The sequence below is a fragment of the Microcaecilia unicolor genome, chromosome 6 (assembly GCF_901765095.1).
Source record: "Microcaecilia unicolor chromosome 6, aMicUni1.1, whole genome shotgun sequence".
Lineage (NCBI taxonomy): Eukaryota > Metazoa > Chordata > Amphibia > Gymnophiona > Siphonopidae > Microcaecilia > Microcaecilia unicolor.
Window position 1 is genome coordinate 97435693 of NC_044036.1, and position 26291 is coordinate 97461983.

At 46.3% G+C, this 26291-nt stretch overlaps 1 protein-coding gene across 1 annotated transcript in view; it reads right to left on the bottom strand.

Annotated features, from left to right (window-relative positions):
• The window catches only part of CEP350 (centrosomal protein 350), a 411134-nt gene that overhangs the window by 91492 nt on the left and 293351 nt on the right, over positions 1-26291 (bottom strand). Inside the window, exons 26-27 of the mRNA XM_030208006.1 lie at positions 15261-15407; positions 6874-7031 (exon numbers count right to left, since the gene is read on the bottom strand). Coding sequence (XP_030063866.1) covers positions 6874-7031; positions 15261-15407 — 305 coding nt within the window. The remainder of the gene's footprint in view (positions 1-6873; positions 7032-15260; positions 15408-26291) is intronic.

Sequence of the window (26291 nt, forward strand, 5' to 3'; positions counted from 1 at the left end):
GTCCAGCCAGCACCTCTCTCCTTTCCCTCTTCCTCCTCTGGGTCCAGCCAGCACCTCTCTCCTTTCCCTCTCCATCCCATGGGTCCAGACAGCATCCCTCTCTGTTCCCTCCAGCCCCAGCCCTAACCCTACACCCCCTCCTCCCATGGGTCCAGTCCAGCCCCCCCCCACCCAATGGGTCCAGCCATAACCCCTCTCCCTCCCATGGGTCCAGCCAGTCCCTCTCTCATTTCCCTCTAACCCTATCCCCTATTTCCATGGATCCAGTCCAGTCCAGCTCTCTCCCACCTCTCTTTTCCTTCCCATGGGTTCAGCCAGCACTTTTCTCCCCTCCCTTCCTCCTCCCCACAGTCTTACATATAGGTTCCTGCAGCCAGCAGCAATTCACAGTCAGAGGCCATCTCTGTGGCCTTCCTTCTGCTGCGTCCCACCTTCTCTATTGCAACTTCCTCGTCTGACATTAAATAAACAGAAAGTTGCAGAAGAGAGGGTGGGACGCGGCAGGAGGAAGGCCAAGGAGACAGCCTCTTACTGTGAATTGCTGCCAGCTACAGGATCCTATACATGAGACCTCCGGGGAGGAAGACGGGAGGAAAGGATTTCTTTCAAACTACAGGAACAAAAAACATTTTACTATTCCCATGGGGCGGTAAAAAGTTTTGTTTCTGTATCTGCAGTGATTGTCGGCACAACGGCACCCCCCCCGCCGCGCTTACTGCTCTTACCGGGCCGGCCCCTGTATTTACTTGCTGAGGAACAGGGAATATGATTATGGCAAGATTTGAGAGACTTACTGGGGCTGACTATGGTTATTGTTTCTGTCAGCTTTAATGTCCCTTTCCGTACAAGGTATTACTGCTGTGCTCTGGACTTTAGAAAGTGAAAGTGGATGGGATTTGATTTACTGCCTTTCTGTAGTTACAATCATAGTGGTTTACAGGTACTTATTTTGTATCTAGAACAAAAGAAGGTTAAGGGACTTGCCCAGAGTCACAAGGAGCTGTAGTAGGAACTGATAGGCCGATGATCAGAAGCAAACGCAGGCGCTAGAGGTTATTAGCACCGTAGTAGTACCCATATTTGCTACCTTCCCATGATCAGAGTCCCTGAGCATGTGAAACAACGTGCTCGCAGGCTCTGATCGCAAGTAGCATGCAAATGCATGGTGAAAAGGGATTTCATTATTCCTCCCCAATGATCAGTGGGCAGCCCACCAAACATTGGCGTTCTGCTCGCGGCAAACCCTATGCCAGCTCGAAGCTGGCATTAGGGTTTATGGAACATTGGGGAGGAATGGGGAGCCCTGTCCAGCATGCATTTTGGATACTAGCAGCCCCCCCCATCCCCCCAATGGAATCCCTCTTGCAGAACCCCCCCACCCCAACAAAAGTTCATGGGGGATGGAGATCCAATAGATCTCCAGCCCCCTAACCCCCCCTCCCCCCCCCCCCAAAAAAAAGCTCTGGTGGCTCAGTGGGCTGGAAACACAAGCCCCCACAACCTGTTAGTCTAGCGGCCCCCTTCCCCGCCCCTCCTGTACCTTAGTGGCAGAGGATTTAGTAGTAGACTCCCTCTTCTTCCAGCGCCGTTTTGAAAATGGCAGCACACAGCCATGGTGGAGAAGTCCCGCCCAGCACATCCCAGGATGCACTGGACAGGGCTGTGTGCCACCATTTTCAAGGCAGCGCAGGAAGAGGAGGGAGTGTATTACTACTTTCTGCACCACTAAGGTATTTGGGGGGGGGGGGGGGGGGGGACAGGGCCGCTAGACCACCAGGTTGGGCAGTGGGGCATTCATTTGCAACCCACTAGGGATTTTTTATGTCGGGGAGGGGGACGGGACAGGTGCTGTCTTGTACACGTGTATTTGCTAAATAAATTTTAAAATAAAAAATACACCGAGGAAGAACAAGAAGTGGCAAAATTAAGTCTAAATTGCCAGTCTCCAACTGGGAAATCCAACACTCTCTGTTTCTTGACAAAGGCCTCAAGGTTTTCTCTAAAGAATATTGAACTTCTTGTATTAATCTTAGGAAAATTAATTAAGGCAATTCAAGTGAGAAAAGATGTCCACCAAATGGGCCCCTGTTGCCAATTATGATGGCTTATTGGAGAACTTTAACGAAGATGATTTTTCGTTACAGAATAATAAAATTTCTCCTCTTAACTCGAATATTTGGCTTAAGAACATTTTGAATGGTAATTACAGCACTTCTGAAGAAAGCCCATTACATCACTCAATGCAGAAAACAGACATGCATTTCATGGTCAACTTAATTAAACTAATGATTTCACTGTATCTTCAGACACCTATTTGCACATTTTCAGGTTTCCTTCAAGCATCAAAAGTTGCTGGTGTACAAAATGGTGGTGCTAAGTAGCAATAAGGGTAGTGTTTTGCAAATGCTTAATAAAACCACTACTCTTCAACCTCATCTACGCAAAAAAGTACTGATAATGCAAAATGGGACGACATTCTAGTCAAAACCAAGTTATTTGTGTCTCCTAGAATGCTTTTTCTACACATATTTTCCTGTTGTACCATCAGGCAAAGATTTAGAAAATACCATAAAAGTCATCAAGATTGTCTCCACATAGCCTACTAAATATATGAACTAAGCTTCCCCAGCTGTATTAGCAGATCTTTTAACTAAAATAGCAAAACATGTCACTTATCTTGATCATGCATGAATGAGAAAGGCAAAATGTCTGCCGATAAATGCAATCAAAGAAGCAGGCCAAACATATATGCAGTCACAAGAAAAAAAATATTGTAAAACACTTTAAAATCCAAGGCCCAACATGGCACAGTTTTGCCCAAAACAGGACTGCATCAGGGGTATGTTAATAGGAGTTGAATGTCTGAGTTAAAAAAGCAGAATGCAACCAAACTGCCACAGATGCCGTGTGGAGACAAACTTTATCACACGTGGAGAGGCATTTCGATATGACTACTAAAGGAATCCTGTGCAGAAAGAAGGAATCCTCAGGAGCTTAGCCTAGAATGGGTGGCAGAGCTGGTGGTTGGGAGGCGGGGCTAGTGCTGGACAGACTTATACGGTCTGTGCCGGGGCTGGTGGTTGGGAGGCGGGACTAGTGCTGGGCAGACTTATACGGTCTGTGCCGGGGCTGGTGGTTGGGCAGCGGGGATAGAGCTGGGCAGACTTATACAGTCTGTGCCAGAGCCGGTGGTGGGAGGCAGGGATAGTGCTGGGCAGACTTATATGGTCTGTACCAGAGCTGGTGGTGGGAGGCGGGACTGGTAGTTGGGAGGCAGGGATAGTGCTGGGCAGACTTATACAGTCTGTGCCAGAGCTGGTGGTGGGAGGCGGGGTTGGTGGTTGGGAGGCGGGGATAGGGCTGGCCAGACTTATACGGTCTGTGCCCTGAAGAGGACAGTACAAATAAAAAAGTAGCACATGAATTTATCTTCTTGGGCAGACTGGATGGACCATCCAGGTCTTTTTCTGCCGTCATCTACTATGTTACTATGTTACTAAGTTGGATTTTGGACATTTTGTGCTAAATGTCCAAAATACGAATAGAAAACATGACCATTTTTGAAACCACAAAATGTCTACCTTTTTTTTCCCCCTCGAAAAAAAAAAGTTCAAGTGAAAAACGTAGAAAATCAAGTCATTAGGATGTAGGAGGGGCCAGCATTTTTAGCAGACTGGCCCCCAGACTTCCCAGGAGAACAATGGGGCACCATAGGGGGCACTGCCGTGGACTTTATATAAATGCTCCCAGGTACAAACTTTTTTCCACAGGGACACCAGTGCTGTATTCACCAAAGTTCCTCCATTTTGAAAATACACAGCAGGATTAAAGCATCTCTTAAAAGGAACGAGCTCGCATCCCTGAGGAAGAAAGTTTGAAACAGAAATTTCTGTAGGACGTTGGAAACTCTCAGTGAATTAGCAACCAAGCTGAAAACTCAGATAAGTCTGCTCCTGTTAGCTTCATATGTTCCAGTGCTCTGAACTTGCTATATCTGCCATGTTTTATGGTAGTAGCAGATGGTTTATATTTTTCACGGGATAAAGTTTGTACCCCATGAATTAGGGGGTCCTAGTTGTTTTTGGATATCTATTGAACAATACATGTATTTCACTTATTTGATTTATTATATGTCACTTAATTTAGTGATTTTTTTTCACATATAAATTTAGAGCCATATTTATAGAGTACTACATGATGTATAGAGCTCTTTAGTGAACCGCTTTGGCAGCAAGACTCACTGAAATTTATGCTCGGCTGTGGTGACAGCCTATACTGAACTCTCTTTTGGGCTCTTCACTAGAAGGCAGTGTTATTTGATTTATGCGTGTGTGCTTTGATAGATATCTGTGATATTGCTTTTATGGGATTGACTTTTTTGGCTTGACATTGTTCAGTTGTCTCTCCCTGTCGATTCTAGTTAGTATTGATTATTCGTTATAAAAACAGGCCTAGACCAAAACGTTGAAGTTTTCACCCTAGACGTTTTCGTTTTGTTCCATTATGGTTGAAAACATCCAAGTGTTAGGCACTCTCTAAGCCCGCCCTAATCCTGCCTACGAAACTCCCCCTTGTGATTTGGACGCATTGCAGATGAAATGCATAGATAAACATCTGCAAAATAGGTTTCGAAAATACCAATTTGGACGTTATGAGAAGAAATCTCTCCAAATGATGCTTTATGAAACTTTATGGACGCTTTTCTCTTTTGAAAATGAGTCCCATAAAGTTAAGCATGAGAACATACCACACTTGTTCTGACACTTAACTTTATTTGTGATGACGTTTGCTTCCACATGGCATCTGTAAGAATCTGGTTGCATTAACTACTATTGACATCCTCTCTGATATAGCCCTCTGTTGGGCGAATGTGGGCATGTTGGGTGTTTAGTTTTAATGTTTTTGTTTTAGAATAATTTTTTCTTGGGTTGCATATGTTTGGTCTGCTTCTTTGATTAAACTACTTATCTTGCTAGTCACAAACATTGCTTGCCATGTAACTATTAAGCCAGAAGAGCATGCCATTCAACAGTGATGCTTTCTTTAATTTGCTTTCTACTTCTGATTAATACCTTATTTAATAGGCTGAGTGAAAAAATACCAAAAGTAGGGTAAGTGATGTATTTATACCAAAGATAGATGGATATCAACTGCATAATCCTGCAAAATTTCAGCATCAGGTATGGACCAATTTCACCTTTAAAAAATTAAGACATGCTCATCAATTAAAAATCAATTAACTCTAAAAATAATATACCCCACTTTAGTTAGCTGCAGTGTTTAGGCTGTAGAACATGAAAAACATCAAAATTGTGAAATCGCATAGTACACAAACCTTTAAACTTTTACAGCCTTTATCTCTGTTATTTGTAACTCCACTTTTGGTACCTTTTTGCTCAGCAGTTCACATACATTTTATTTATATCATCACATTTATAAATCATCTCTATCCAGCAATTCAAAGGGAATTACAAAAATATAAAAAAAAATGTCAATCCCTATCCTGTCTCCCTATCTGCTAGCCTGAGGGACAGGAACTAAGCCTGGGACTCAAACACGGGCTTGTGCACATCAACATGCAGTGCTCCTGCTGACTCATCAGGCCAGCCCGTTCCATTCTCCTTAATTCTTCATTACTCTTACAAGAAAAGCTTAATGCCCAGATGATCAAAAGCCCCGTGCTGTTCCAAACAGCACTCTAAAAATAGCACTGGAACAGCACAGGGCTTTACTGCTCCTATGATCAGAGATAATAGCATGCAAATTTATGTGCGCTATTATCTCTGATCATAGGGTAAAGTGCGAGAGGATTGTGCCTGTCAAACATAGGGGCTGGAGGTCCATGGGACCACCAGACCCCCTGAAATATCAAGGCCCTGGTGGCCCCCACCGAACCCCCACCCCAAGCCAGTGACACAGGGGCTGGAGGTCCGGTGGACCTCCAGTCCCTCCCTTATATGGTGGTGAAGCCCTGCCCGGTGCATCCCAGGATGTACTGGGAAGGCTGGTGCTGCCATTTTTTAAGGTGGCACTGGAAGAGAAGGGATTTTACTACTCTCTCCTCCAACACTTCAGGTACAAGGGGGTGAAGAAAAGAGCCACTACACCACCAGGTTGGGGGGAGGGCTTTGTTTGTGGCCCACTAGGGATTTCTTGGGGGTGCAAGGGAGGCTGGAGAGCCACTGGATCTCCAGCCCCTGTGAACTTGTGTTGGGGGCATAGGGGGGACTGGAGGCTTGGGGTGGGGAGGTCAGGGTTTCTGAGGGGCCTCCTTCAGGGGGGAGGGGTTTATATTGGGGGGGGGGGGGGAATGGGGGAGACCTGCTAGCATGCAAATGCATGATGGACAGGGCTCACCATTCCTCCCCAATGGTCTGCAAACCCTAACGCCAGCTCCAAGCTGGTGTAGGGTTTGCTGCGGACAGCGCTCCAATGTTTGGCATTCTGCCCGCTGATCATTAGGGAGGAATATGTTTGACATGCATCTGCATGCTACTTGTGGTAAGAGCCCTGTTTAGCATGCATTTGCATGCTATTTGCAGTCAGAGCCCGAAAGCACGTTGTTTTACACACTCTGGGACTCCAATCCTTAGGCGATAGCAAACGCAGGTATAGTATGGCGCTAACAGCCTCTAGCGCCTGCATTTGCTTCTGCTCATCGGCCATAAATGTTCACACCTGTAGATAAAGTGCTAATCCAATCTTATGTACAAAATACAAGGGGTGGAGGTGGAGGTAGGGGTTGGGGGAAAGAGAGCAAACTCAGCTCAATTAGCAAGGTTGCCCTAATCTTGTATGGTACAATGCAAAGCTGATTTACTATTATCATACAAAAAGACAGGAATTAAAAGCAGGAGAGTTAGCAATGCTTACTTTTCATCCATGCGACTGCGCATCTTCTTGAGTTTCTGCATGATGCTGCTGGTTTCACTACCAGAAATTGAGATAGGGGAGGGACTTCGGGTTTCCAGGTCTGTTGGAACTGGGCTAGAAGCATTACACTGATTTCTATCAGCCTCACTGTGAACCTCCTATGATCAATACAGTATACTTTAGTTTTAAGTTGTCAAAGTATAAGATAAAACAAAGACTTTTGCATCCAGAAAATGAAACAATTTGGCTTAATAGTTGCCCTAACATGTATCATAGCTTATTTTTTCTGGTATTCGTTACTTAAAGCATGGCATTATTGTTTATTTGGTGTGTGTCTGGCTCCACTTCAACATAGCAAAATAGATTGGATTTGTGAACTAAATCCCTATCTTGTCCTGTTAAAGGGTTTGATGAATCAGGTTTGGTAGTTAATGTTCGAAGACAACTTGTTCGGGTTTGGGTGAAATATATTATGATGATTTAAATATTGTCCCTTAGTAAGATCATACCAATATCCCTTAGGTTTCAGTAGTTAGATATTTTGGGGTCATGAACTGGCTTAGTTTCCCAATTACTGGTGTTGCCATCTAATCACCGCTAAGCTTGTTTGGTTCTACGCCTTCTAAACTGTTTGTGTGTACATAATTTTATGATTTAGATTCCTCACATTTTTACTTGTCATATGTTCTGTAGATTTAATTATGTAATGTATGCTTATCTGAATCTGTCAATCTCTTCAGGAAGTACAGGATAGAGGTGGGCCATGGCTCAGGAAACCTTAAGGCTAGCATTGGAAGTGTCCCATTCAGCTGAGATTAACTGCATAGCCTCTTGAACCTGGAAGGTTTTAAAAGGCTTTCTGGTGCCCAATATAATACAGCCTGCAGAAGTTGAAAGTTATGCGGCTGGGGAGGAGATATTGAGAACTTCCAATGCCTTAGCAATGAGGACAGAGCTCCTTCCTGCAAAACAATCTGTCTGTTGTAGGATCACCCCCTTCAGCATTAATCATATCACCTTCAGAAATAGAGGCAGCTAAGGAATGGCCAGAAGCCATTGAAAGAGCCACCTCTGGATTGTGGAAAGAAGCCACGGAGAACACATCCAGGTCCCTGAATGTGTCAACTCTCCTTTTCTTAACATAAGGATCCTCTAGGGTAAGTTGTGGGGCCACTGGAAGACCAGCTTGGTTGTGACCTCAAGCAAGGACTGCTGAAGTAACACCCACAATTCTAGAGGAAATGAAGCACTTCAACTCTCCTGCTCCCCAACAAAAAGTCTGGGAGATGTAATTTGGAGAAAGAATCAGCAGAGAATTCAACGACAGTAGACTAGCAGCCACAGCCGTATGAGGAAAAGCATGGTGCTCTGCAGCCAGCAAAATGGCCTCCACCAAGATGCGATCTGCAGAAGGGCGCACCAAACCTGCCAAAACTGCCTCTTTTTATTCCCCTTCACAAAAGGGGCTACGGCTTGGTACCGGCTCAGCAGCAAAGGGTCAGGACTGCCAGTCACCCAAACACACTTTGTGCACTGTCCCAATGCTGTTCGGTGGCTCCCACACTGCGAACAGCAATTTGCCAGCTAAGCAGACATAATGGAAGAAAAGGAATTTAAATACTCACCAGAGCAGCATGACAGGAAGTTTACCACAGTTAACTAGGCTCTCAGACATTGGTATCCGTCACCATGAGGCTGTTGCAACACTTTATTTATTTTTTGAAATGGGAGTCAGGATTTCGTGGTAGCAATGGAGGGAGGGACCAGGCACCACATGTTTATACCCAGCAAGTTTGGGAACTGTGCCCAATAACCCGCAGCTCAACTGGCCAGGAGCACTCTAAAAAATCACTCTCAGAGCAGAACAGGTATGCTGCTACTGCCTGCTGGAGACAACAAGCTGGGAGCAGCTGCACAGTAGCATTTAATGCAGAGTTCTGCTATACTCTATATCTCCACCTGCTGGTAGATGGGCATAACCCAAAAGTCTGGACTGAGCCTTTGTGGATGTAATGGAAGATCAACTGCTCCAAAATATGGCTGCTAGGTTGTTATTTAGGAACAACAGACGAGAACTGTTTGACTGTTATTGTTTCAACAACATTGGCTCTCAATACAAGAATGCTGTTAACATTATTGTTTAAATCCTTCCATAACTCAAGGCTGATGTATTTGAAAGAACTAATTGAGGGTTACATCCCAATAGATATTTACACTCTGAGCCTTGAAAGGTAAAATTATGTATCATACCTGATAATTTTCTTTCCATTAATCATAGCTGATCAATCCATAGACTGGTGGGTTGTGTCCATCTACCAGCAGGTGGAGATAGAGAGCAATCCTTTTGCCTCCCTATATGTGGTCATGTGCTGCCGGAAACTCCTCAGTATGTCGATATCCAAGCTCCATCCGCAGGACTCAGCACTTAGAGAATTACACCCACAAAGGGACACTCTGCCCAGCTCACCACCGCCGAAACGGGGGAGGGGAATTAACCCAGCTCCTCCCCACACAAGTGGGGGAGGGGAATCCGTCCAGCTCATCCCCGCGGAGCGGGGGAGGGACACCACCCCGCTGATGCGGGGGATCTGGCTTATCCTGCAACCGCAACCGCGGGAGGAGCTGACTGACCCTAACACCGCCGAAGCGGGAGGGGTACAAAGCTGCCCTACAGCCGCACGAAGCGGGAGGGAGCGCCGGCAGAATTTATGTCTCAATCCAGCCCCGTAAAACGGAGGGGAGAGGAATGCAGCAGCTCACTGTACCACAAACTCGTCTCAACTCTTGAAGAATCCAATTGAAAAAACTTGAACACGAAGTCCTCCTGAAACAGGAACTGAAGACTAAACTTGAACCTGAAATGCAACAGAATATAAACAGTACAGATATCTGGGAGGGGCTATGGATGGATCAGCTATGATAATGGAAAGAAAATTATCAGTATGATACATAATTTACCTTCCATATCATCATGCTGATCAATCCATAGACTGGTGGGATGTACCGAAGCCAGTACTCACCCAGGGCGGACATTGAAATCCCTGACCGCAACACTGAAGCTCCAAACGGGCCTCCGCCCGAGCAGCCACAGTCAAGCGGTAATGCCTGGAGAAGGTATGGGCCGATGCCCAAGTTGCCGCCCTGCATATCTCTTCCAAGGAGACGGACCCGGCCTCTGCCATCGAGCCGCCTGAAGCTCTATGGAGTGAGCCTTCAGCTGAATAGGCGGCACCTTCCCGCGGCCACATACGCCGCTGCAATGGCTTCCTTGACCCATCTTGCCACTGTAGGCTTGCAGCCTGCAGACCCCTTACGAGGACCTGCAAACAGGACAAACAGATGATCCGGAAATCATTGGTCACTTCCAAGTATCTGATGATGACTCGTCTCACATCCAGATATTTGAGAGCAGAGTATTCCTCTGGGTAGTCCTCCCTACGAAAGGAAGGGAGACAGAGCTGCTGATTCACATGGAAGCGAGAAACAATCTTAGGCAGGAAGGAAGGCACTGTGCGAATAGTCACTCCTGCCTCAGTGAACTGCAGAAAAGGCTCTCGACATGAGAGTGCCTGGAGCTCGGAAACTCTTCTGGCTGAAGTGATAGCCACCAAAAAGACTGCTTTCAACGTCAGGTCTTTCAGAGATGCCCTCGACAAGGGTTCAAAAGGTGGCTTCTGCAAGGCTCTTAGCACCAGGTTGAGATTCCACGCAGGCACCACTGAGTGCAGAGGAGGGCGCAGGTGATTAACTCCCTTGAGAAAACGCACATATCTGGCTGCGAAGCCAGGGAAGCACCCTTCAGGCGGCCCCTGAAGCAAGCCAGAGCCGCTACCTGGACTTTAAGGGAACTGAGCGACAGGCCTTTCTCCAGACCTTCTTGCAGGAACGCCAGCACTGAAGAAATTGGAGCAGTGAAGGGAGAAAGTGAGCCTGCTTCACACCACGCTGCAAAGGTACGCCAAACCCTGGCGTAAGCAGTAGAAGTAGAGCGCTTCCTCGCTTTCAGCATAGTGGCGATGACCTTGTCTGAGAAGCCCTTCTTCCTCAGACGCTGCCGCTCAATAGCCAGGCCGTAAGACCAAAGGGGGAGGGATCCTCCATCACCACGGGACCCTGATGCAACAGGCCCTGCTCCACTGGCAGCCGCAGAGGGTCGTCCACTGAGAGCCTGATCAAGTCCACATACCAGGGACGTCTGGGCCAGTCCGGACCCACCAGGATTATCCGGCCCGGATGCTTTGCCACCCGGTCTAGTACCCTGCCCAACATGGGCCAGGGCGGGAACACATAGAGAAGCTCCTGTGTCGGCAACTGTTGGAGAAGAGCATCTACTCCCAGAGATCGAGGGTCCCGTCCTCTGCTGAAAAAGCGAGGCACTTGGCAATTGGCCGATGACGCCATCAGATCTAGGCTCGGCTGGCCCCAGCGCTTCGTGATGTCCAAGAACGCCTGAGCCGATAGCTGCCACTCTCCGGGATCCAAGGTATGGCGACTGAGAAAGTCCGCCTTGACATTCATGACTCCGGCAATGTGGGCCGCTGACAGCTGTTCCAGGTTCGCTTCCGCCCACTGGCATAGATTCATGGCTTCCTTGGCTAGAGGGGCGCTCTTGGTACCTCCCTGGCGGTTGACATAGGCCACAGCCTTGGCATTGTCCGACAGGACCCGTACTGGCTTCATCGCCAGTACTGGGAGGAACTCCAAAAGCGCCAACCGAATGGCTCTGAGTTCCAGGAGGTTGATAGACCACTTTGCCTCTGCAGGAGACCAGAGCCCCTGCGCTGTCCTTCCCAAGCAGTGGGCTCCCCAGCCCGTCAAAGAGGCGTCCGTTGTGACGACAATCCACTCCGGGGTCACAAGAGGCATCCCTGCAGACAACTTGTCTGTCTTCAGCCACCAGCTCAGCGCCTTGCGCACTGCTGGGTCCAAGGGAAGGCGCACAGCATAATCCTCCGACACTGGAGTCCAGCGCTGCAGCAGAGAGTGTTGTAGTGGTCTCATATGAGCCCTGGCCCAGGGTACTACTTCCATCTTGGCCGTCATAGAGCCCAACAGCTGCACATAGTCCCAAGCCCGAAGCGGAGAGGCTACTAGGAACTGGTCCACCTGAGCCTGAAGTTTGACAATCCGATTGTCCGGCAGGAACACTCTGCCCACTTGGGTGTCGAATCGAACTCCCAGATACTCCAGGGACTGAGTCGGGCACAGCTGGCTTTTCTCCCAGTTGATGATCCACACCAGGGAGCTCAAAAGAGCAATCACCCGGTCCACAGCTTTGCCGCACTCTGCATAAGAGGGGGCTCGGATCAACCAGTCGTCCAGATAAGGATGGACTTGTACTCCTTCCTTTCGCAGGAAGGCCGCGATGACCACCATTACTTTGGAGAAGGTCCTTGGAGCAGTAGCCAACCCGAACGGGAGGGCTCTGAACTGGAAGTGTCGGCCCAGGACTGCAAAACGCAGAAAAGCGTTGATGAGGAGGCCAGATGGGAATATGCAAGTACGCTTCCTTGATGTCCAAGGATGCCAGGAACTCCCCTGCCTTCACTGCCGCTATAACAGAGCGGAGAGTCTCCATGCGAAAGTGCCGAACTTTCAAGGCCCGACTGACCCCTTTGAGGTCGAGGATAGGCCGTACAGAACCTCCTTTCTTTGGTACCACAAAGTAAATGGAGTAACGTCCCTTGCCAAGCTGATTTTCTGGCACCGGAACGACCGCACCCAGGCGGATCAGATTGTCCAAGGTCTGCTGCACTGCCACAGCTTTGACCGGAGACTTGCAGGAAGAGAGTACAAACCCGTCTCTTAAGGGTCGGCAGAACTCTAGCTTGTAGCTGTCTCTGATGACTTCCAGCACCCAAGCGTCTGAAGTTACCCTGGTCCACTCGCCCAGAAACGAGGACAGGCGTCCTCCAATCTGCACTGGCCATGGACCAGGACCCGGTCATTGGGTACGAGACCCTGGGGGGAGGACGGAGGGCGCACCTCCGGGACGGCGGTCTCTGCGAAAGGAATGCTGCTTGGGGGAGGAAGTTCTCTTGAAGCAAGAGGGGGCAGAGGAGACCCGACTGCCCGGGCCGGGGGTTTACCGACGGGCTTCCTGAAACCGTCCTCTGGAGATACCGGGGTGAGCACTGGCCCGAGCCCTGACCTCTGGTAACCTCTTGCCCTTAGATGTGCCGAGATCGGTCACAATTTTGTCCAGCTCGACCCCAAAGAGCAGCTTGCCTTTAAAAGGCAACTTAGCCAGGTGGGACTTAGAGGCGTGGTCAGCAGACCAATGTTTCAGCCAAAGCCACCGCCGCGCAGAGACTGTCTGAGCCATACCTTTAGCTGAGGCTCTCAAGACATCATACAGTAAGTCTGCCAAATAAGCCAAGCCCGATTTCAGGGCCGGCCAATCAGCCCCCAAGGAAGGATCCGAGGGGGAAGCCCGCTGCACAATCGTCAGGCACGCCCTGGCCACATAGGAGCCGCAAACTGAGGCCTGCAAACTTAAGGCAGCCGCCTCGAAGGACGACCTTAAGGCCGCCTCCAATCTTCTGTCTTGGGCGTCCTTTAGGGCCGTGCCACCTTCCACCGGCAACGCCGTTTTCTTAGTCACCGCAGTGATTAAAGAATCCACGGTAGGCCAAAGAAAGGCCTCCCGTTCACTTTCAGGCAAAGGATAGAGGTGGGACATAGCCCTAGCCACTTTGAGGCTCGCTTCCGGGACATCCCATTGAGCCGAAATTAAGGTGTGCATGGCATCATGCACGTGGAAGGTTCTAGGCGGGCGCTTCGTCCCCAGCATAATGGCGGAGCCAACAGGGGCTGAGGGAGAGACGGTCCTCTGGAGAGGAATCTTCAAAATGCTCATGGCCTGCACTAACAGGTGGGCAAATCCTCTGAGCGAAAGATCCGCGCTGCAGAGGGGTCATCCGCCTCCATCCGAGCGGGAATCCGTCTCCTCCAAGGAATCCCCAAAGGACCGTTTGGAGAACTCAGATACGCTGCCTCATCTACATCAGAGGAGACAGAGTCCTCTAAGGCCTGGGAATCCACCCGAGGGCGTTTACTTCCGGGGGCCTCAACCCCTTTATCGGACAAGGGAGAAGGGGCAGCGTTTTGCATAAGGAAGGCCTGATGCAGCAGCAAAATAAACTCGGGGGAGAAACCCCCCAGACTGTGCACTTCAGCAGCCTGGGCCACAGCCCTAGATACACCCTCAACCGGCGCTCGCAAGAGCGGGGGAGAAACATGCTGCGCATCCAAGATGGCGTCCGGCGCGACACTCCGCGAAGGAGCCGCGCGGGAAGAACGGCGCTTAACTTTAGCCGCTTTTTTGCCGTCGCCCAAATCAAGGGCGGCCATGGCATTAACGTCTCCCAGCTCAAGGGCGGCCCAGAAGAAGCCGTCCGAGCAGAGTGGCCGGCCAAGATGGCGGAGGCGAGCAGCGGGGATGGGCGTTTATGGCGGGGAAAAACCGCCGCACCGGAGGAAGACCCGGACATTGACCGGCCTCCAAACTGACACCCAACAAGGGCAAATCAGACTTTAAGACCCCCGCATCCCCGCTAGAAGCGCACACGCGGTCCGGGGAGCGATTCTTCGCGCCCTCGCCCCTCCGACGCCATAGGCCACGTGGAGATCGATTGGGGAACCCCCTGCCCGCTATAAAAAGGTAAAAATTACCTGCTTCTCGCTCCGAGCTGTAACGAACTGGTGTCCCAGTGAGTAGCTGCAATAAACGTTGAAATAAACGCCCTTAAGGACGTCCAAAATTTTTTTTTTTTAACAGAGCCAGCGGGAGGGGGGAGAAAAGGAGGGACCTGGCACCACCAGGTTTGCACTTGCTCAAGAAGAGCCCTCAACCCCAGGTACTCAACAAAACCTAAAAATTAGGCTTGGAGACCTAGCCAGAGCTGCTGCTGTGTGTGACCACCACCTGCTGAGATAGAGAACATACTGGGGAATTTCTGGCAGCACATGACCACATATAGGGAGGCAAAAGGATTGCTCTCTATCTCCACCTGCTGGTAGATGGACACAACCCACCAGTCTATGGATTGATCAGCATGATGATATGGAATTTATTATTAGTCCCAGGGACACATGTTGTAAGATATGTCAGGTGGAGAAGAGGAATGTTTACAACTACTGTAAACATTCTTCTTCTTCTCATCATTCTTCTGTTGGCCCAGAGCTCAACAGGGCTTTTGCTTATTGATCTACTTCTGTTTGTTTCTTGTAGATTACTCTCAACTTACTTTTTAATCTGGAAGTATTGTTTTTATTTTTTGTAAACCATTTTGAATGTTCACTGATAATACAGATGGTTTATTTATATATTTATAAATAGATAGATAGATATTCCTTACCCGCCCCCAAAAAGATTAACTCCTCACCAGTTTGTTCTCCTCTGCAGATTTGAGTTTCTCCTGTAGTTTCATGGTAGTCTGTCGGATTCGCTCAATCTCCTCCTGCTGCTTTAGAATCAGTTGCCTCTCCTTCCGAGCTGCCTTGTTAGCCTCCTGTAGACGCTTAATTTCAGCCTACCAGAAAATTAAGAATAATGACATTCCACTTCCAAATTATTACTGCTAATTTTCCAAATAGATCTTTCTGCCATTCTGCCACTGAGATTTATGTCACGATATGTTTAATATCCATTCTCCCTCATCAGAATCCTTGGTAGCTTTTCCAGGTATGGGAGACCTTCCAGAATCATGCACATTTACTAGTCACTTCTTAGAGATAAGTGCTTTCAACAGTACTCTGCTTCTCCCCAGTTGATAAATTCTTTGTAGAAGTGGATTGGTGACACCAAGCTGTGAAACACTAGTCTTAATCCCATAGCCAAAATAAATATGTTTGGGGCATTATTAACATTTCTATGCGAGAGCGCTAAATGAAGAGGTAGATATAATACGTATCTCAGAGACCTGGTAGAAGGAGAACAATCAATGGGATATTAATCTTACCAGAGTATAAATTATACCGCAATGATAGGGTGGGTCAAATTGGAGGGGGGGGGGGGGGGGGGTGCGCTGAATGTTAAAGAGGCAACCAAGTCAAATAAAACAAAAATTCTGCATGAAACAGCAAAGTGAAATCCTTATGGCCAGAAATTCCATGTCTGAAAGAAAAAAGTATATAATCACAGGGCTATACTACAATCCATCAGGCCAGAACAATCAGACAGATGAAGATGTGTTAACAGAAATTAGAAAAGCTAGCAAACTGGCAACAGTATAATAATGGGTGATTTCAATTACCCCAAAACTGACTGGTTAAATGCCACATCACGGAGCACTGAGGATGTAAAATTCCTAGACATAATAAATGACTGCTTCTTGGAGCAACTGGTCCAAGAACTGACATGAGGGGGAGCTATTTTAAATCTACTCCTTAGTGGAATGCAGGACTTAATATAAGAGGTAAACGGTATTGGGTCTGCTGAGAACCAGTGATCATAACATGATCAAATTTGATTTCAGGGGAGTGTTGTCCTATTGATATGGTGAACTTGCAGTCCCCATGGAGAGCAAGGCAGCACATTTGATTGTTGTAGTTCCCTCGTCGACTGTAGCTTAGTTCCCAACACTCGGGGCTGCCTCTATTGTGTCTTAAGTACTCAACGGAACATCCAAGCCTGTACTGGACAGGTGCACCTCAACTGGCCTATAAAGTCTTGGGTAGTTTGTTGAAATTAGTTTGCTTAATTCTATTAGTCTGTTCTCCTTTGTTTTCATTAATATGGACTGTATTGTGTACTGTGTTTTTTTAAACGCTTGGAGCAGCGATGTATGAAGTGCAAAGAATGTTCTGCTGTTCTAATTATTTGAGTTGGTGATGCCTTTTGCAATTAAGTACTGTAGTAAGAAAAACAATTTAAAGGAGAATTTTCAAAAATATACTAATCCCAGCAACCCTGCTGCTCCCCCCTCCCCCAACCCTTGCTAGCCACTGTTTTGCCATGCTCTGCTGCTACACTGGTTCAATTTAAGGATGTCACCAGGATATGCCTGGGTAAACAGATGTGTTTTTACAAATATGAAGGCTCTATACTGACAGTAATAGGGAGATTATTCCAAGTAGATGGCATGATAAAACTAAAGAACGAGTTCTGAACTGTATCTAGCCATATGTGACAATGTGATGGGATCACAAAGAAAGAGATGTTGATTTGAAGACTGCAGAGTGCGTGTCAGAGTATAAGGAATGAGTAAGTCTGATAGAAATGAAGGGCTGCCAAAATGCAATACTTGGTGGTTGATATTTGAGAGTATATAAATGATTCGAAAAGTTACTGGTAACCAATGTTCAAGGAGGAAAAGAGGAGTGACATGATTGTATTTTTTCTTATTATAAAGCATCTTTATGTCCGTGTTTTGTATAAATTGCAATCTCCTTACTTGGGATAACAGATACAGTAGTCAAGCTTGGTTATTACAAGAGTGAGAAATAAAGTCCAAAAAGAGAAAGGTTCTAGTATTGGTTGAATTGAATGGATTTCTTGCAAGTTATAGAAGCATCTGCTAACTACATTGGGCCAAAAGATAATGTATTATTGAGAGTAACTCCTAATATTTTTACTGTCTCCTGAAAGCAGGCTCAGATGGAGGATGTGGGAAAAAAGCCACACATTCCAACTGGTAGAGGCCCCATGGGACCTCTGTCAGACCAGCTGCACCAAGCTAAGACCTGAAGGTCAGGGCTTGGGGCTGAGGAGAGAACGAGTCCTTCAAGCTCCATCAGAGCAAAAGCTTGTAAACCAACACCAGAGAGTTGCTTCTACACAAAGCATGTGTGTTAGGGACTCAAGCTTCTTGAAGAATCCTTCTGCAGAAATCTAACCTGCACCATCTGCTGGAGGCAGAGAAATACTGGCAAGTTTTCTTACTGGTGATGACATCACTGAATTATCAGCATTCTCTGTCTCCATTTGCGGGTTGGGGGAGGGAACATAACCCATTCATGTGGACTGGACTGGCAGGAAAAAGATCAGATTAGTACATAAAGTTAAACAGGTAGCTAACGTAACCTATCTGAACATGATTTCTCCTACCTCACAACAATCTCCAAATGACCTTATGGGTAGCAGTGAATAATTTAAACCTTACTTGCAAATGAATTAATAACCAATTTAGATCAATAGCAAAGTAGCCCTATCCCATTTTTTGGCATTTTTAATAATTTTTGTAGTAGCGTTTTGAATCAACTGCAATCTAGCAAGGCCAATAAATAACAAACTGTAGTATAGTTTATTATATTTAATATACTGCTCTACATTATTACAACATCAGAGCAGTTTACAATCCATTTTTTATTAAAAGAGAAAAGAAAATAACTACAGTAAAATAGGAAAGTTCATACAGTTAGAACATTCACTCTAAGAGAATACCATAGTAACAGGAACATTCACTACTTAAAATATTCAAACCCCCAAACATACTGTTGGAAATGCCATCTTAAACAAATAAGCTTTCAAGAGACGGTCAAAACGGGATATGAAGTGCTTTGCCTGCAAAGATAAAGCAATCTTATTCCAAAGGTCTGGAGCCCTCATATGTGTAACAATCAGTCAAGCCTCCTTAATCCCCAGTACTACCAAACATAAGGTTTCCAAAGAACGTAACTCTCTCCCAGTCTCATAAGACTTTACTAATTCTGCCAGAGGTAACAGTACCTGTTCATAATATGCCTTTTGCGTCAATACCAATAATTTAAATTGTATTCAAAAATATATTGGCAACCAATGGAATTGAATGGAAAGTGGGGTTACGTGGTCATTTCTACCTCTTCTCCCTAAAATGCGAATTGCTGTATTTTGCAATGTTTGAAGTTTTCTCAAATGACACTGAGGTAAACCTATTAAAATTGCATTAGCACTGTCTAACTCAGTCATAAACAAAGCATACACTGAAAAGCCTTTTCGTCCACATAATCACATATTGCTCACAATTTACACAAAACCATAAACCTACAACTAACCAGTCTGTTCACCTGGCTAGTAAATTCCAATTGGAAATCCAACCACTGGGATCACTTCCCCACATAATTGAACAGAAGTCCCTGGTCTAGTTTGCTTGCCCATTACCCAACAAGCCACTATCTTATTCATATTCAAAACCATACAATGATTCTCCAACCATCAAGAAATGCCCTGTAAACAACACTGAATAAAAGTTAAATCAATAACTACAGAAGACATCTTTGCTACAAGCAAAATATCATCCACATACACATATGGACTTATACCACAATGTTCCATCAAATTTACCAGAGGTCTGACGGAAATATTAAAAAGTATCAGGGAACATGCTGATCCCTAAGGTACCCCACAACTAAGCCTAAGGGGAAGAGAGATTTCCATTTCCTGCATCACCGAGAAAGAATGATCAGATAAATTCTGGAACAAACATCTTACTGGAATATTACTGCCCCATCCTTGACCATCTTTAAATCTAGATTGAAAGCCCACCTCTTTAACATTGCTTTTGACTTGTAACCACTCCCCCACATTAATTGATTTGCTTGCTTTATTTTTGTCTATTAGATTGTAAGGTCTTTGAGCAGGGACTGTCTTTCTTCTATGTTTGTGAAGTGCTGCATACGCTTTGTAGCGCTATAGAAATGCTAAATAGTAGTAGTAGTAACAAAGTCAAAACTATTCTTTCCAATCCTATAGCTACTAATCGATCCACAAGTAAAGAGTGGTCTATTACATCAAAAGTGGAAGCTAAATCTAAGGACACCACTAAAGCTATATCACCCTCCTCCAATATACCACGTAAAGTAGTACTACAAGATTTGTCTCTGTACTATACCCTTTTCGAAAAGCTGCCTGGCTGGGTGAAAATTGCACAAACTCAACAAATTGCTGCACCACTACCTTTTCCAACAATTTCATAAACAGACCAAGATTAGAAATTGGTTGATAGTGCCCTGGGATTTGTAGTATGGAGTGTTGCCATGATTTGGGTTTCTGCCAGGTTCTTGTGACCTGGCTTAGCCACTGTTTGGAAAGCAGGAGACTGGGCTACATGGACCATTGGTCTGACCCAGTATGGCTACTCTTATATTCTTATCCTTCAACACTGGATACACTACAGCATGTTTTCACTCACAAGGCACTACCTCCTTAACCAGGCTTTTATTTAACATAGCCTACATCAAAAATAATAATCCATGCTGGGGGGCAGGCTAACCAACTCAGTCATACAAAATCCAAAACTGGATTAATTTTCTTCACCTGGCCTAGCCTTTGTAAATTGTCCACAGACACTGATGTAAAATCACTCCAACTTACTTTCTCCACTACTTCTGATGAGAAAATTGCCAGAATATCAACAGAGCTACCATCCAATCCATCTAACTTACAGAATTTTGTTAAGAGACAAACCTTATTCACAAAAAATGTAAATCAATTCTCCAAAGATGGTCTAGGAACCCGAACCAATGAGTAGCCTTCATTCAATTCTTGCACAACAGGATATATGTGATGTACGGGACACTACAGAATGATACGGGGACAAAGTTTGTCCCCATTCCCGCAGACCCTTTTTCTCTGTCCCCACAGGCTCTCTCCTCATCTGAAGAAGCCTTAATAACATAAGATTTTATATTTACATTTTTGAATTAAAGTATAAAAAGGAACAATATTCTGTGCAACTGTCGTTTATAAATCACAAAGAAAAGACAATAATAACAATAAGCAACTATAACAACCCCACCACCACCACCCTCTACCCTTCCAACCCCAATAATAGCTGACTTCTACTAACCTAAGGTACCCTAATCCACCCTATCAAAATGTCCAGGGGTACAACATACAACCCACTCTGTATGCCCTAGCGAGGGAGAAATATGCCCTACTAAGCACTGTTATGATTTTTTGATCTGTGGATGAATCCAGGATTTAGTCTAGCTCCCCTGTCTTCCACAGTCCTTCCTGCAATAGAAAAATATTTTCTCAGAAGATGTGCTGGTGGCAGGAATGTACAGGATCCCCTGTGCAAATTTTGCCAGTTGTGGCTAGCACTTTTGCTTGTTTTTCCAAAAAATAAAAAAACACAGTCATCTACATCATTCGAACAAAAATAACTGTCCAATTCATAAATAGCCTTCAAAGTAGAGAATGACACAGGGACAAACTTTGTCAACGTCCCCGTGGGCTCTGTCCTCGTCTCCAAGGTTACTGCAGGTTCCCCAATCTGCCAGCCAATTAGAGATTGTGCATCTCCCTGATGGCAACTCCATCCTGTTGGGATCAAAAGAAACAAAAAGTTGTGCGGACTGTCTGTGGAGCCTTGTCTGCTCCATGTAGTAGGCCAATGCTTGCTTGCAGTCCAAGGTGTGCAAGGTGCTCTCACCAGGACAGGCATGAGGTCAAGGAAATGTTGGCAAGACAATTGACTGGTTCAGAAGATACTCCAACACAACCTTTGGCAGGAACTTAGTATGCGTGCGGAGAACTACTCTGTTGTGATGAAACTTAGTATTAGGTGCATCCACTACTAGATCTTGGAGCTCACTGACCATACGAGCTGAAGTAACTGCCAGAATGAAAATGACCTTCCAGGTCAAGTACTTCAGATGGCAGGAATTCAGTGACTCGAAAGGAGTTCTCATCAGCTGGGTGAGAACAACACTTAGGTCCCATGACACAGGCGGAGGTTTGGCAGGGGGCTTTGACAAAAGCAAACCTCTATGAAGAGAACAACTAGAGACTGTCCAGAGATTGGCTTACCCTCTACACATTGATGATAAGCACTAATTGCACTGAGGTGAACCCTTACAGAGTTGATCTTAAGACCAGACTTAGAAAGGTAAAGAAGATATTCAAGCAGGAACCTCCTCCATTTGAAAGAATAACACCTCTTAGTGGAATCTTTCCTGGAAGCCAGCAAGACCCAGAAGACACCCTCTGACAGACCGAGAGAAGCAAATTCTAGGCTCTCAACATCCAGGCCGGGAACTCCACTCACTGAGCAAATCTCTCTTATCTGCACCCTGTTCCTCCACTGCTAACTCCAGACTCCGTTCCTTCTATCTTGCTGCACCGTATGCCTGGAATAAACTTCCTGAGCCGGTACGCCAAGCCTCATCTCTGGCCATCTTCAAATCTAGGCTAAAAACCCACCTCTTCGATGTTGCTTTTAACTCCTAAACCTAAACCTTCAACTGTCCCCTATCCCTGATATGTCCTGTCTGTCCTAACCCTTATCCCTGATATGTCCTGTCTGTCTGTCATAATTAGATTGTAAGCTCTATTGAGCAGAGACTGTCTCTCCATGTTCAAGTGTGAAGCGCTGTGTACGTCCGGTAGCGCTATAGAAATAAGTAGTGGTAGTAGTAATGTAGAAGAGATCCCTCAATCTGTGTGATGAGGGCCGGAAAACTCTCCAATCTCCAAGGTTATTTGGAGGATAACTCTAGAAGAAGAGGGAACCAGATCTGCCGAGGCCAGGAAGGCACAATTAAGATCATGGTCCCATGGTCTTGCTTGAGTTTCAGCAAAGTCTTCCCCAGAAGAGGAATGGGAGGATACAAATACAGTAGACCTGTCCCCCAATGCAGGAGGAAGGCATCTGATGCTAGTCTGTTGTGGGCCTGAATCCTGGAGCAGAACTGAGGGACTTTGTGATTCAGCTGAATGGCAAAGACATCCACCGAGGGAGTGGCCCATGCTTGGAACATCTCACAGGCAATGCCCATAACTGAGAGACAACTCGTGCAGTTGCATGACCCTGCTCAGTCTTCGTCCAGACTGTTGTTTTTGCCCACCAGATAAGAGGCCCGAAGGAACATGCCATGTTGGCGAGCCCAGCGTCATATCTTGATGGCCTCCTGAAACAGAGGGCGTGATCCAGTGCCCCCTCCCCCTGTTTGTTGGTATAATACATTGCAACCTGGTTTTGAATGATAACAATTTGCTTGGACAGCCAACCTCTGAAAGCCTCCAGATCGCTCCAGAAGATTGATCTGAAGACCTGTTTCCTGGAGGGACCATGCTCCCTGAGTGAGCAGCCTATCTACATGAGCTCCCCAACTGAGAGATGCATCCATCATCAGCACTTTTTGAGGTTGAGGAATTTGGAATAGAAGTCCCAGGGTGAAACTGGATAAAACAATCAACCAGAGCAGAGAGTGAACAAGGTCTGGAGACACTCGGATGACTTCTTCCAGCTCTCCCGTAGCCTGGTACCACTGGGAGGTTAGGGACATTGAGCTTGAGCTGATCTCATGTGAAGGCATGTCACAAACTGTGGAGACCATATGGCCTAACAACCTCAACATCTGCCGATCCATGACCTGCTGAGAGGTTCGAATGGCCAGAGTGACTACAGTGTTCGCCCTTGGAACCAGGAGGAAAGCTCAAACCTTCTGCATATCAAGCAGGGCTCCAATGAATTCCAATTGTTGTGCACAGTGAAAATGGGACTTGGGGTAGTTTATAATGAACCCAAGGAGCTCCAGCACCTGAATAGCCCTCTGCATGGACTCCCCCAGCACCGTCCTGCAACGTGCTCTTCACCAGCCAATCGTCGAGGTAAGGGAACACATGGACTCCCAGTCTGCACAGTGATGCTGCGACTACCACTAGATATTTGGTAAAGTCCCTGGGAGCTGACATAAGGCCAAAAGGCAAGATGTGTTCCCAGCCAAAATCGCTGGAAGTATCGGGATGTAAGTATATGCATCCTTCAAATCTAGAGAGCATAGCCAATCGTTTTACTGAATCATGGGAAAGTGTTATAGGTGCCCCTGGTCAAGAACTTTTGACATGCCTCCTGCTGCTTGGTCAGCTGGCACACTGACTCGGCCTGCTCCACTGGGAGACAGTCCCGCAAGTACACACTCGTAAAGACTGTATACGGGACATGAGCATTGAGGCCTTGAATGTCTTCCTCCCAAAAGAGTCCAAGGTCCTAGCTTCTCTGCCTGGGAGCACCAAGGTATAGTCTCTAGAACTCCTGGCTCTCTTGAGAGCGGATTCTACCACCATGGAATTGTGAGGCAACTGAGACCTATCAAAACCAGGTGTGCTGTGGATTCGATACATCATGTCGATCTTCTTGGGCAGGATAGGGACTGACAGAGGGGACTCCTAGTTCCTACCGAGGACACCCTTGAGTAACTCATGGAGATAGATAGTCACAGCCTTCCTAGGAGGGGATTCAAGGTCCAGGACCTAAAGTATCTTAGTCCTGGGCTCGTCCTCCACTTCCAAATGAAATGGAATAGCATCAGCCATTTCCTTCACAAAAGAGGGAAATGAAAGGCTCTCCGGAGAATTTCTCCTTTCAAGCAGAGGTGAGGGTTCAGAGGGGATACCATAGGACTCATTCTCCAAAAAGTACCTTGAATCCTCTTCTGACTCTTAAAGCCACTAGGAACTTTAGTGGACATGGAAGGAAAAACCTCCAAAGCGAAATCAAAAGATGCAATGGTGTCTGAAAAAAAGGCAAGGCACCACAGAAAAATTCACAGGCAAGACGCGATCAGAGAGTAGGCCTAAGGAACAGAAACAAAGAAAACTTAAAAATTGGCAAACTAAAAAAGTATGGGAAGAGAAGGGGAGAAAAGCCTGACAAGGCACAGTGAAATATTGCACAAAAAGAAGCAGATAAGGCACCAAAAAGAAGCTCTTCCAAACCGGATGTGAAGAGAAACTACAGACGCAGTCCTCTCTTCACCGCGGTAGAAAAACAACTGCGGTAACCATGCCCTAGCGGTGGGCGGAAAGGCACCCGCGCATGCACTGTGGAGCATGTCTCACATTCCACAAAGCTCTTAAGGCTTGTTATATAGCCTGAATCGGGCAACACGGCGCTGCGATACTCGTGAGAATGAATGGCCTGCTTGTCCTTGGAGAACCACAGATTCATTTAATGGTCTTTGAACCTTCTTTATTGCTTTTAATGCTTTTTTTAAATTCATCTGAATATCACAAGAAGATTATTGTGACTGTGATATATACAAAAGAGAATAATGTTGAACTGCCATATGCACCACAACAAGTAAAATACATTTTGAGGCTTTGTTTTCCACAGACTTTTCAGTTGTTTTTAATACGAATTGATCTGAGTTTCTTAACACACATTTTCAGGTATTCTTTTCAGTAAGTACAAATAGGGGTGCCTGAACTGTTGCTCAGTTGTTATTTTTCATCTACATAGGGACAGAATTTCCTGGAAGCCAATAGGTTACAAGATTCGAGACAGTTTTACCAATGGTAAATTGTGCCAAACGATCCAGGACGTGTGCTAGATGTAATCCACTTAGACTTCAGCAAATCCTTTGACACGGTTCCTCAAAAGAGGCTCTTAAATAAACATGACGGCTGAAGTTAGGACCCAAAGTGGTAAACTGGATTAGGAACTGGTTGACAGACAGATGCCGGAGAGTGGTGGTGAACAGAATTCACTTGTAGGAAGGAAAGGTGTGTAGTGGAGTGCCTCAGGGATCGGTGCTGGGCCGATTCTGTTCAATATACAGTGGGGGAAATAAGTATTTGATCCCTTGCTGATTTTGTAAGTTTGCCCACTGACAAAGACATGAGCAGCCCATAATTGAAGGGTAGGTTATTGGTAACAGTGAGAGATAGCACATCACAAATTAAATCCGGAAAATCACATTGTGGAAAGTATATGAATTTATTTGCATTCTGCAGAGGGAAATAAGTATTTGATCCCCCACCAACCAGTAAGAGATCTGGCCCCTACAGACCAGGTAGATGCTCCAAATCAACTCGTTACCTGCATGACAGACAGCTGTTGGCAATGGTCACCTGTATGAAAGACACCTGTCCACAGACTCAGTGAATCAGTCAGACTCTAACCTCTACAAAATGGCCAAGAGCAAGGAGCTGTCTAAGGATGTCAGGGACAAGATCATACACCTGCACAAGGCTGGAATGGGCTACAAAACCATCAGTAAGACGCTGGGCGAGAAGGAGACAACTGTTGGTGCCATAGTAAGAAAATGGAAGAAGTACAAAATGACTGTCAATCGACAAAGATCTGGGGCTCCACGCAAAATCTCACCTCGTGGGGTATCCTTGATCATGAGGAAGGTTAGAAATCAGCCTACAACTACAAGGGGGGAACTTGTCAATGATCTCAAGGCAGCTGGGACCACTGTCACCACGAAAACCATTGGTAACACATTACGACATAACGGATTGCAATCCTGCAGTGCCCGCAAGGTCCCCCTGCTCCGGAAGGCACATGTGACGGCCCGTCTGAAGTTTGCCAGTGAACACCTGGATGATGCCGAGAGTGATTGGGAGAAGGTGCTGTGGTCAGATGAGACAAAAATTGAGCTCTTTGGCATGAACTCAACTCGCCGTGTTTGGAGGAAGAGAAATGCTGCCTATGACCCAAAGAACACCGTCCCCACTGTCAAGCATGGAGGTGGAAATGTTATGT